Below are 12,765 nucleotides of genomic sequence, written 5' to 3' on the forward strand. Positions count from 1 at the left end.
TCTTTTGGATGTGGACCGGAGACTGTGTGTATTGATACATTGCAGTCGTTGCCATGCAACCGTTTAGTAGCAGAGGTGGTAGGAGGTCATATTTGGTGAGTTCAGGTTAGCATCAAAGTGCCACTTCGCCCCCTACTGTTCTGTTGCGAGGAGGACATACAGGTACGTCTCAATAAATTTGAATATTGAAGAAATATATTAGTTGCCTACATGCCACACCACATTGATTCATGTAAAAGGAGCCCTGACCAAGTCATATACTTTTCAGTAGGCCTACATTTATGTAATATATATATATTTTGTATTGGTCTTATGTAATGTTTTAATTAGCTGTAAGCCATAATCATCAAACATTTTAGAAATAAAGGCTTGAAATATTTCACTCTGTGTGTAATGAATCTATATAATATATGATTTTCCCTTTTTTAATTGAATTACTGAAATAAATGAACTTTTTCTCAATATTCTAATTTATTGAGATGCATGCCACGTCATGTATGCAGAGTTCTCGAGACACAGAACACGTTGGTACGTTTTATATCCAATTGTCACATGTCCTCCTCACAACAGAACAACAGGATTCAGGTTAAAAACAAGACAAGATGCCTCTTTGCCTCTCTGTTCGATACTTCAGGCTTTCAACAGGAGATTTGTGTTTTCCAGATTAGATTGAGAGCCTGTCTAATCTTCTTCATACACACTTCATTCCTTGCATGAATCAACGTGGCAAGTAAACTATTCAATCACTGTGCCGTCAGACTCAGCCTCTCAGGTGCATTTGAAAATGGATGAGGACAAAGCTCCCAGGAAGCAATATTCCTGCACATTTCCTGGCAAACATCACACAGCAGATCTCTCTCTCCTCTCTCTCATAAGAAGTGCAAGAATGCACACGGTGTATCCTGCCCCGTAGAAGCTAACCGCAATAACTACAATATTTTTCAAAATTGAGTTATAAGTGAAATTGAACTTCTCAATATCCGTTTTATCTTGTGACAGTTTCAGAGTTCAATCTTGCTGTTTTAGAGAAAAGGGGTATAAATAATTACAGTAACTCTACAAAATCACTGGATAGTCAAAGAACGTTGAAGCCATTCTTCTCATTTTCACGGTTTGCGTCGTTACTGCGGTCAGCTTCTGCAGGGCGGTATAGTTACTGCGGTCAGCTTCTGCAGGGCGGTATAGTTACTGCGGTCAGCTTCTGCAGGGCGGTATAGTTACTGCGGTCAGCTTCTGCAGGGCGGCACAGTAGAGTTGCAGTTGTGATTTGAGTTAGTCGACATATTAAGTGTCGACATATGTGCTACGATTCATGGTGAATATTCTATTACTGCATATCTATGTTTTATGAAGTTAATTGTGAGCTATGTACTTAAAGGAAAACTCCAACATTTTGGGAAATTAGCTTATTTGCCATCTACCCTGGAGTTAGACAAGAAGATCGAGGTGGACAAGCTGATCGAGCTGGGTCTGAGCTCCGCTCTGAGCGCCTGGATACTGGACTTTCTGAGCGAAAGGCCCCAGGAGGTCAGGGTGGGGGGTCAGACCTCCAACACCATCACCCTGAGCATCGGGTCCCCCCAGGGCTGTGTTCTGAGCCCCCTGCTGTACTCACTATACACACACGACTGTGTGGCCAAGTTCAGCTCCAACTCCATAGTGAAGTTTGCTGATGACACAGTGGTGGTGGGGCTGATCTCGGACAACGACGAGAAGGGCTACCGGGAGGAGGTTGAGGTACTGGAACGCTGGTGCCAGGACAACAGCCTGCTCCTGAACATTGGTAAAACCAAGGAGCTGATCGTGGATTTTAGGAGGAGACAGCAGGAGACACACACACCACTGAGGATAAACGGGGCTACCGTGGACAGGGTGAGCAGCTTCAAGTACCTGGGGGTCCACATCTCAGAGGACCTGACATGGACAACACACATAGACTCAGTCGTAAAAAAGGCGAAGCAGCGCCTCTACCACCTGAGACAGTTAAGGAAGTTCAGAGTATCTGGGAAGATACTCCAGTCTTTCTAGTCCGGAGCTGTAGAGAGCATCTTGACTGGAAACATCACTGCCTGGTATGGCAACAGCACGGCACAGGACAAGAAGGCCCTACAGAAAGTGGTGCGCTCAGCCGAGCGTACCACGGGTATTGCACTACCAACCCTGCAGGTCCTATACAACAAGAGGTGCAAATCCAGAGCCTGCAGGATAATGAAAGACCCTCATCACCCCAACAACAGCCTGTTCATGCTGCTGCGGTCAGGCAAACGCCTGCGAACACCAGTAACGAGGACAGAGAGACTTCGGCTCAGCTTCTTCCCCCAGGCCATCAGAGCCTTGAACACTGAACTCTCCACGCACAAGCACACATGAGCACACACACAACACACACACTGTACACACTCACACACTAGCAGCCACTTTAACATGAGCACACACACACTCATGCTGCACACGCTCACACTTATGGACACTTTACAGAAGGAAAGGTCACTTTAAGAATAGTATAGTAGAGCTTGAGATTGTATAATATAGCATTGTATAGCAGTGTACATAAAGACCCAGTGCCTCATCCATAGCCAACAGTGTACTGCACTACCACAGGACCTAGCATGTCCTACCATGCTCTGTAAATAACTCATGTACAGATACCGATATGCCCTACTTTGTTTACTTGTTTATTGCACAATGTCGCTCTTGGTTGGATTCTTATTATATATTATTACTATTGTATTATGCACATCGTTACAGGCAAGACCCCCCGCATTTCACTGTATACCTGTATGCCGTGACAAATAAAACTCTTGTATCTTGTATACATACCTTTTTTCTTCTCTGTGCATGCAGTAGGAGTAGGAAGACGCGCACTGTTAGCCTAGCTTAGCGTCAAGTCACTGGAAGTATGTTCCTCCATTAGCCTAGTTCCCAACGTCTTCCTACTCCTACTGCATGCACAGAGAAGAAAAATGTATGTATCTTGTCTAACTCCAGGGTAGATGGCAAATAAGCAAATTTCCCAAAATGTTGGAGTTTTCCTTTAAGTCATTAAGTAATTTACAAGTTTGAAGAAAACCTCACTTTTTCCCCACAGCCTAATGTTGGCAGATATTCCCAACATTGGAGAAACCTGCGCTAGGAGCCTGGGTCTGAACTACGACCAGGGAGGGACGTGAACAGAGTCTAGGAGCCTGGGTCTGAACTACGACCAGGGAGGGACGTGAACAGAGTCTAGGAGCCTGGGTCTGAACTACGACCAGGATGGGACGTGAACAGAGTCTAGGAGCCTGGGTCTGAACTACGACCAGGGAGGGACGTGAACAGAGTCTAGGAGCCTGGGTCTGAACTACGACCAGGGAGGGACGTGAACAGAGTCTAGGAGCCTGGGTCTGAACTACGACCAGGGAGGGACGTGAACAGAGTCTAGGAGCCTGGGTCTGAACTACGACCAGGGAGGGACGTGAACAGAGTCTAGGAGCCTGGGTCTGAACTACGACCAGGGAGGGACGTGAACAGAGTCTAGGAGCCTGGGTCTGAACTACGACCAGGGAGGGACGTGAACAGAGTCTCGGAGCCTGGGTCTGAACTACGACCAGGGAGGGACGTGAACAGAGTCTAGGAGCCTGGGTCTGAACTACGACCAGGGAGGGACGTGAACAGAGTCTAGGAGCCTGGGTCTGAACTACGATCAGGGAGGGACGTGAACAGAGTCTAGGAGCCTGGGTCTGAACTACGACCAGGGAGGGACGTGAACAGAGTCTAGGAGCCTGGGTCTGAACTACGACCAGGGAGGGACGTAAACAGAGTCTAGGAGCCTGGGTCTGAACTACGACCAGGGAGGGACGTGAACAGAGTCTAGGAGCCTGGGTCTGAACTACGACCAGGGAGGGACGTGAACAGAGTCTAGGAGCCTGGGTCTGAACTACGACCAGGGAGGGACGTGAACAGAGTCTCGGAGCCTGGGTCTGAACTACGACCAGGGAGGGACGTGAACAGAGTCTCGGAGCCTGGGTCTGAACTACGACCAGGGAGGGACGTGAACAGAGTCTCGGAGCCTGGGTCTGAACTACGACCAGGGAGGGACGTGAACAGAGTCTCGGAGCGGAGTCTCGTGGCCGGTACAGAGAGACTCAAAAGGAGCGTCTATCCCCAGGCCATCAGGATGCTCAATGACTCTATGCAACACTAACACATCCATTCTACATTCATTGCACACACTCACTTTAAACAAACACTCACCTTTAACATTCACTTCAGACACTTTTAACACTACACCATATTTTATCTATTTATTACAAAAGATTTGCATTTTGTACCTCATTGTTTGCATTATTGTACTTCATTTGTACTTTAGTTTGTATATTTTGCATAGTGTTTGGACTTTATTCTTTTGACATTTTTTTACTGTATGAAGCACATTCTCAGGGGGCTCATACAGAACCAAGCATTTCACTGTAATGTACTGTATATGTGACAAATAAAACAAAACTTGAAATTGAAACTTTTAAATCACCTTTTAAATACATCTCGACGAGGTCCAGGACTGCTCCCCTGTGCTGCCTCACCTGAGCCGAGATCACCTGCTTCTCAGCTGCACGGGGGACGACAATACCAAACACATTTATTAACCCTTTCAGGTGTATGAGCTCAGATGTGAGATTAACATTTTCAGAACTCACTGGTAGAAATCAAAGATATAATTTTTTCTCACTAGCCATCCGGGGTCGAATCCGAGCACGATTGCCCCAAAACTAGTGTAATGATTGAGAACACTCCGTTCCATCGCCGGGGACGCTGATTCTCTCCATGCCGGGACCACTTGAAAAGGTGGTTTTGGGAGCGAATCGGCGTCCCCGGCGACGGAACGATCGCAAATGTGCAAACAAACTGTACCAAAACACGGAAGAGGCTTAACAAGTGGTTCTGTTGGTACTAACCTGCTTGCCCAGAATAGCTCGCAAATATCACTGTCAACCTGCTGCAAATGTCATTGCACAAGCTCCCACACGCGCACCCGTATTCCGATCCATGCAATAATATTCACAGGGGTATGTCTCGTCATGCGAAACAAGTTCCCAATGCATTGTCCCGTGGCCGCGGCGAAATTAATTGAGGGGCGGATTTGCGGTGATGGAGAAATATTGCCAAGTAGTTTTCACAATTTGCTTTGTCGTTACATTAGCGGACAGACATTATCAGACAGATAATCCAATAAAGAGGTGGAGTAAAATAAAATGAAATATAAACGGTGTGTCTGTGTGTGTGTGTGTGTGAGAGAGAGAGAGAGAGAGAGAGAGAGAGAGAGATAGAGATAGAGAGAGAGAGAGAGAGAGAGAGAGAGAGAGAGAGAGAGAGAGAGAGAGAGAGAGAGAGACACACAGACAGACATCAGGGCGCAGGGAATGCTTATTGTTGCGTCATCTAACTCGCTAAACTTACGCCGCTCCGTCCCGAAATGCTTTATCCAAGAGCAAAGAAGGGTTGAAGCGCCAGCTATAGCAAACCGACTAGGTGCATACCGCCACCTGCTGTATCGGGGTGTTGCTCCCTCAAGTTGGCTCGGGGACGAAACGAGATTGGTAGTGAGGAAGCTGGCCAGCGGGGGAGCGGGGACTATCGTTCTCGAGGACGGAACGGACCAACCATTCCTAATGAGAAAACGCCCTTACTAGGTTTACATGATCTACAGGTAACAGAGCAAACATGTGACTCACACATTATTTGATTTTGCTGAGTTACTACAGCTGCTGAAGTGTGTAGATATTGTCTGTATATCGCCGTATTGCTATACTTAGATGTTATACGAGTGGTTTATGAAGCGTGCACATGTAACCACACACACACCTTCAGAGCGTAGCTGCTTGATGGCCTCAGAACAGGTTCTCATGAAGATCTGAGCGTCTTGGTCAATCTGATCTCGCTCATTGTCCGTCATGCGGGTGAGGTCTGACGAGATGAGGCTGGGAAAACACAACAACAGGTCTCAGAGCAGTTTCATCTATGCTGCCAGCCTCACCGTCAGACAGTTCTCACTCACTGTGTTAGAACCCCCATCCTGTCATGACTGAAGTTGAATATAAAAGCATAAATGCCTCCCTCTGCTGGGCATCCATGATACAATAACACTGGCCAATAGGGTTGGGCAATATGGGATTTTTTCAATATCACAATAACATTTTGGTGTGCGAAATCATGTTATAAAATGTTATCCATTTATCATATTGAAATATTAATATATATATTGTGATATTAAACTGTTATTTCTAATTGACATTCTGAAGTATTTCAGAAATTGGTACAAATTTTGCCACTAACGAAACTATACAATATCAGACTAATAATAACAAAGATCAGTATATTGCCCTGTCACTGTCCAATTATCAAAATACAAGGTATGGTCAAAGTAAAGGAAACACCAACCTAATAATACTTATGAACTAATAAATACATCCTACTAATAAACTAATGTTGTCCTCCAATAAATACATCCTACTAATAAACAAATGTTGTCCTCCAATAAATACATCCTACTAATACTAATGAACTAATGTTGTCCTCCAATAAAGACATCCTAATAATCTAATGTTGTCCTCCAATAAATACAATATACATCCTACTAATACTAATCAACTAATGTTGTCCTTCAATAAAGACATCCTACTAATATTACTGAACTAATGTTGTCCTCCAATAAATACATCCTAATAATACTAATGAACTAATGTTGTCCTCAAATAAAGACATCCTACTAATAAAAATGAAGTGCTTATATTTTTGCAGTAATCACAAGGGTTGCAAAGGGTTGGAAATCTTCCAGTAACACATTTATGGACATTTTTCATGGGAAGTTGAACTCCGCGCAGCGGACTAAGCGCTCGTCACCAACGTGAGAGACACTGGTATCGAATCTGGCTGTCAGCGTTGCCTCCGGCTTGGCTGGCCGTCATACTGGCTCAATTGGCAGAGTCAGCGGGAGGGAAGCCGGTGGGGTGGTATTCTGGTCGTTGTAAACAGCGACTCCTACAGGTCGGTCAGGGCGCCTGCACAGCGAGGGAGGGAGATGGTGAGGGTAGTGTGACCTCCCACACGTTACACCTCACCAATGAGAGTCCGCGCTGGCAGGTGAAAAGATGCTGCTGGCTGTCTCCTATGTCTCGGAGGAAGCATCTGATAGACTTCAGGTCCATAAAAAAAGTTGATAAATAAAAAATAAAAAAAATGAATCTTAGTCCCTAGCGACCAATTAGATGCCTAATCGACAAAGAGGGAAGGGCCCTAGAGAGTAGAGTGGGCGGGGCTTGAAGCCACTCCCCTAATGCCTTTTCCCACAGCTAAAGAGAAACTTACTCCGCCCGCACACATTTGCCGTGTTTTCTCAATCTATTCTGGCCGAGCTTTTATCAACACGCTTAACAAAACACTGGCCGCTCCGCACACCCACACGCAGACACAGAGGGGCCTTGACAAGAGGAAGGGCGGGATTAGTCCCAGGGCGTGATTTTCTCTTCACTTGGTTGCAGCTCAATTATTCCAGACAATTAGACTGGAGCCTACTGCTGGAGACCACCCTACTCGCCGTCGACCTTGTGCCAGCACAGCCAGCCCCCGCACACACACACACACACACCTCAATTAGTGTAGATAAACTCTGAGGAGTCTACAACATACCCTGTAGTTACACATCTGACTGACTGACTGACTGTCCCGTCAAATCAGCCTCAAGTCCTCCCCGACCGCCTTTGAGTTTGTGTCGGAATCCAACAAATTACCAGTGGGGCCATCATCGCCACCCTTCCCTGCAGCATGGAGATAAGTCTCTCTCAGTCTGAGTGCCGTGTCCATTACAGAGAGTGGCGCGTTGTGTAATCGTCGGTTCTCGAGTTTGAAAAGGTGGCTCGAGGCGGAGCGTCTTACCTTCCGGCGTTCACGTAATCCTTCCTGTGCTGCAGCAGGAAGTCCTTCAGCTTGGAGATGTTCGAGATCTGCGGAGACGGACAGAGAAGAGTTTACCTGACAGGTTTCTCTTTCATATCGACCTGCGAGAGGCCGCTGCGTGCCCTCGAGGCCGCGTCACACAGTGTGGCTTCAGGAAAAGGTCTCAGAAGAGGGTTTTCATGAGGAAAGTTGACCCGGGGAAACTTATTTTCCCCCTGGCAACATTTGCGCAAAGCCGGAGTGAATGTGAGAGTTTGTACTTATTTACTGTGACATGCGCCCGTGTCCACCTGCCTCTGTGCATCTCTCAATGTTTACCTTTGACAATTCGTTTACTCTTGAACATACCCGAATCAAACCGGCAATTTCCTCGCCAAACGGCCCTCGTAAATAGAAAACCAAACCATGAGCTCCTTTATACGGATCCCTGACCGAGCGATCTCTAATGAGCCTGAAATTCATGATGTGTTGCTATTTATTCCCGATAAAATGTCCCAAGTGTGTGTGGGAGTAAGGAAAACCAGAGGAAACTCCAGTTCGATCCAATATTTGCCCCTGTAATTCGGTCAAACATTGAAAAAGACCAAATTGCTTCCCTGTCCACAGAGTGCCGCCGGCAGGGAACTGGGGGGGGGAGGACACGCACACAGCGGGCTCTGTCGGGGCCTGAAGACGACATTCATACGAGCCCAGGATTGAAGAACGACACAATGGCTTTGACTGTGACAGAGACCCCTGAGCGTGGGAGATTATTTTGACAGCAGAGCCTATGCTGTCTTCAACCTTCAGCCTTCTGGGTCTAACAACCTTAATTATCAAATTGCTTCAGTCGTGAGGCGTAACCTCGCCCCGGCCCTGTAATAAAAAAAACGCCTGCTCCAGAGTGGCGGAGGTCGAAAATTGTGTTTCATTTGAGGCAACATTTGAAAGATGACAGGTTTCTCATTGCTGAAAATAAGGCGTCAAGACAAACACAGCCGAGCAATTTGCTGGAAACCTCGCTCACCTCTCCCTCGCTTTAAAGAAACGAGATGTTGACGTACGGCGCTGGTCGGGACATAAGCTCACTGAGGGAAGGGCTGTTGAGGCAAGGCGACCCCAGTAATGATACCATTATCAGGGGTCAAGAGTTAATTGCTGTTCAGAGCACTTGAGCTTGTTGAGGGGTCAGAGGAGAAAAGGGCCTTTCTCATGGTTGAAAGGCTGTAAAACAATGTCTGAAGAGAGTCCTCTGTCCTTCAGGCACCTCGTGCTCCACGGGACAGGATCTGCTCTGCCCCTCGCCATAAAACCTCCAGTAAAGGTTCAACTTCAAATAGAAGTAGCCTCGAAGATCTTCAAATGAAGTGAACCGTCGCAACGGAGAACCATATACTGTGGGCCGACTCGGCTTTTAGATGTTTTGGGACGGATCGTGTATTCAGTTCTAAAGTTAAGAGGAATTTAAGAGGGAATAGGTCACCTTAACCTCTACTGTCTTCAACAATGAAAGAACACAACACTCCAACGTACCATCTTAAAATTTTCTTAAAACTTTGTTTATCTGAAGACATATTAAAATGTTGGCAAATAAAAGCCCCTCTCCAATAAATGTCAGCAATAAAAGCGCTCATGCCACCACTGAAATATGAAAGCTACAAGGTAACGAAGGTACTGCAGGTTTTCATTTAAAAATAGGTTAACCTATGTGCCGAATGATACGAGTCGAATATTTACCCGTACATTTCCGTCTGCTGTACAACAAATTAATTTGTGGCATCTTGGTTAGTGTCGCACTGTATACATAATAATATCCCCAATAATAACGCGTATCAAATAAACACCAGGTTAATTTGGTTGTCAAACGCCTGGCTCCAACTGAAAACGGTGTCCGCCTTCTCGTCGGCTAAATGATAAATAAACGGGCCACATAAGTGAGCTCATGACTTCAAGTGAAAACAAAAGGATAGGTCTCCATCTCCACCTTCAGTAGCCCCGTCAGCCTGATACAGTATTTAATCCTAAAGGCTCTATGAGAGCCTATAACCCCCACCCTCCATCCTCACATAAAACTCCAGCTACATCTTACTGGCAGTGCCACCAACTAAGCCTCTGAAAAGGCCAGCAGAAGCCCTTGCGGGAGAGAACAACTTTGAGCAATTCATTCACATCTACGAAAGTGTCAGCCCTGCCAGGCGGCGGGATTCAGTCTAATCTTCGACATAGCATGACTAATGTATCTTAATGCATATAACCTTTACTGCATTCAATGCTTGCCTATAGAAGCTTATTTAAGTACATAAAATGTATGGCCTTCCGTCAACCAGGTGTTTTGACATTTAGTCATTTAGCTTTAGGCTTTTATCTAAAGCAACTTACAAGTTGTGTACAATAGGCCAGCAGGAAGGGTACAACTCTGGCAAATAAGTAACATTGTTCCTCAAACAGTGTCCAACTTCAGTGATACAGTCTTGAGTGCATAGTAGTAGTAAAGACACATTAGCATACTGGGTAGTAGCATGGGCAAGGTAGATTCCTAAGTAGCAGAGTGCATACTAGTAAGAGACAGTAGTCTTTTTTTTTCGCTCTTCATTTCAGATATTGATATTAAGTTTGTTCCTTCAATCAATGGGTGGTTCCGTGTCCTACGTCCTTCTGGCCAGCAGGTGGCGCCAGGCCCACAGGCTTGGGCGCGCGGGGTGGAGGGGTGCTGCTCTGGGGGTTGAGCTGTCTCCTGTGTGTATACATTGGAGCTCAGATTCCCAGTGCAACCTCAAGGGTTTGCAGGGGGGTCAGTGGGATCAATTGCTCTTGTAACTTAAGACTCTAAAGAGCGAGTAATACCTAAACAATGAGGAAGGGGGTGGCCTTGCGCTCGCGGCTCGTCCCGTGTGTGTGTGTGCGTGCGTGTGTGTATGTGTGTGTGTGTGCGTGTGTGACTGTGAGGGACAGAGGCAGGAGGAGACAGTCTGCCGGGCTTCATCTAATCTCATCATCATCATCAAGGACCCCCACTTTACCTCCTCACTTTCTCCTTTCTTCCCTGTTCCCTGCAGCCCTGGTTCAGCCCAAACAAACCATCAGGGGGATTATTACGAGGAAGAAAAGAGAAAAGGGCTTAGCTGGCAGATTTCTAAAGAGCTCGGACGGCTCTCTTTATTTGGCTAAAGCCAGGTAACTGACGGTGTTTGATAATGACTCGCCCTGCAGTTGTTTAGGTCTCTGAGCGCCCCTGACCCCCCGGTTAGTCTTATCCGGGCTCTTCTCAAGATGCGGAAAAGATGTGGAAGCTGGACTTGGTTGCATGTTGATTTTATTACCGTGTTTACGTCTCTCTCTCTCTCTCTCTCTCTCTCTCTCTCTCTCTGTGTCTCTCTCTTTTAACGGTTCCATCTTTGTCTTTATGTGTATTTGGAGTTCAGTCGCCACAACACAATAAACAAACAAAGTGGCGAGGGTGAACAAAGCTTCCAGGGATATTTATACGTGGTGTCCGTCTATATTAAAATGTTGTCAGGTGAGGTCGTTTGATTTTTACTAGCAAGGGATGCATTGATTACTGGTATTGGCTAATTCAGGCTTTGTAAACCGCAATCGAAATTGCTCTCGTTGTGTTTTGCGGCAGATTGTTGGCCAACTATAGAATTGGCATTTTATTACCTTTTACTTTCTTAATACAAGTGCCAAGTGAAAAGAGAATAACAAGGCCTTTTGTTTAAAGGGAAAATACATTTCACTTAATTTAGCTTTTAATTTAGATGGTTACTGCACTTATTTGTTAAAGGGAGTGCTGTAACCCTACACTAATGATACCTCTCGACAATCTTGAGATAAGTGTGTCTGAAAAGCGTAACCTGGTTTATACTTGCGTTTGGACTCAAATTCTTTTAACAATTGCTATTGGCAGATATTGGTGGGGCCTTTTTTTCTTTAATATTGGCATCGGTCTTAAAGAACTAAGATAGCCTATCGGTCTTAGAGAACTAGGATAGCCTATCCGTCTTAAACAACTAGGATAGCCTATCATTCTTAAAGACCTGGGATAGCCTATCCGTCTTAAACAACTATGATAGGCTAGCCTATCGGTCTTAAAGAACTATGATAGCCTATCTGTCTAAATTAACTAGGATAGCCTATCGGTCTTAAAGAACCAGGATAGCCTATCAGTATCTATCGGTCTTAAAGAACTACGATAGCCTATCGGTCTTAAAGAACTAGGATAGCCTATCTATCGGTCTTAAAGAACCAGGATAGCCTATCTATCGGTCTTAAAGAACCAGGATAGCCTATCTATCGGTCTTAAAGAACTACAATAGCCTATCGGTCTTAAATAACTAGGATAGCCCATCAGTCTTAAAGAACTAGGATAGCCTATCAGTCTTAAAGAACTAGGATAGCCTGCCCTATCGGTGTTAAAGAACTAGGATAGCCTATCAGTCTTAAAGAACTAGGATAGCCTATTGGTGTTAAAGAACTGGGATAGCCTATCAGTCTTAAAGAACTAGGATAGCCCATCAGTCTTAAAGAACTAGGATAGCCTATCGGTGTTAAAGAACTAGGATAGCCTATCAGTCTTAAAGAACTAGGATAGCCCATCAGTCTTAAAGAATTAGGATAGCCTATCGGTGTTAAAGAACTAGGATAGCCTATCAGTCTTAAAGAACTCAAGTGCAACAGTTTTTACTGGTGGATATGTTTAGATCAGTTGCATGTAGCCTCATTTCATTTGTCGACATGCTTGGCTTTTTGGGTTTGGGGGGGGGGGGGGGGGGGGACAGATGACCTTTTTCATGAGAGGACAAGACCTCTCCATATTAAACTTGGGTTTTTATTCTTGGAACGCGGAGGCCTTTCAAC

At 45.5% G+C, this 12,765-nt stretch overlaps 1 protein-coding gene across 1 annotated transcript in view; it reads right to left on the reverse strand.

The window, feature by feature from the left end:
* stx18 (syntaxin 18) overlaps positions 1 to 12,765 on the reverse strand; it is a 54,125-nt gene that overhangs the window by 14,819 nt on the left and 26,541 nt on the right. The window contains exons 2-4 of the mRNA XM_084316292.1: positions 7,909 to 7,976; positions 5,839 to 5,954; positions 4,508 to 4,585 (exon numbers count right to left, since the gene is read on the reverse strand). Of these exons, the coding sequence (XP_084172418.1) occupies positions 4,508 to 4,585; positions 5,839 to 5,954; positions 7,909 to 7,976 (262 nt within the window). The remainder of the gene's footprint in view (positions 1 to 4,507; positions 4,586 to 5,838; positions 5,955 to 7,908; positions 7,977 to 12,765) is intronic.

Source organism: Notolepis coatsorum, assembly GCF_963971535.1.
Source record: "Notolepis coatsorum genome assembly, chromosome: 6".
Lineage (NCBI taxonomy): Eukaryota > Metazoa > Chordata > Actinopteri > Aulopiformes > Paralepididae > Notolepis > Notolepis coatsorum.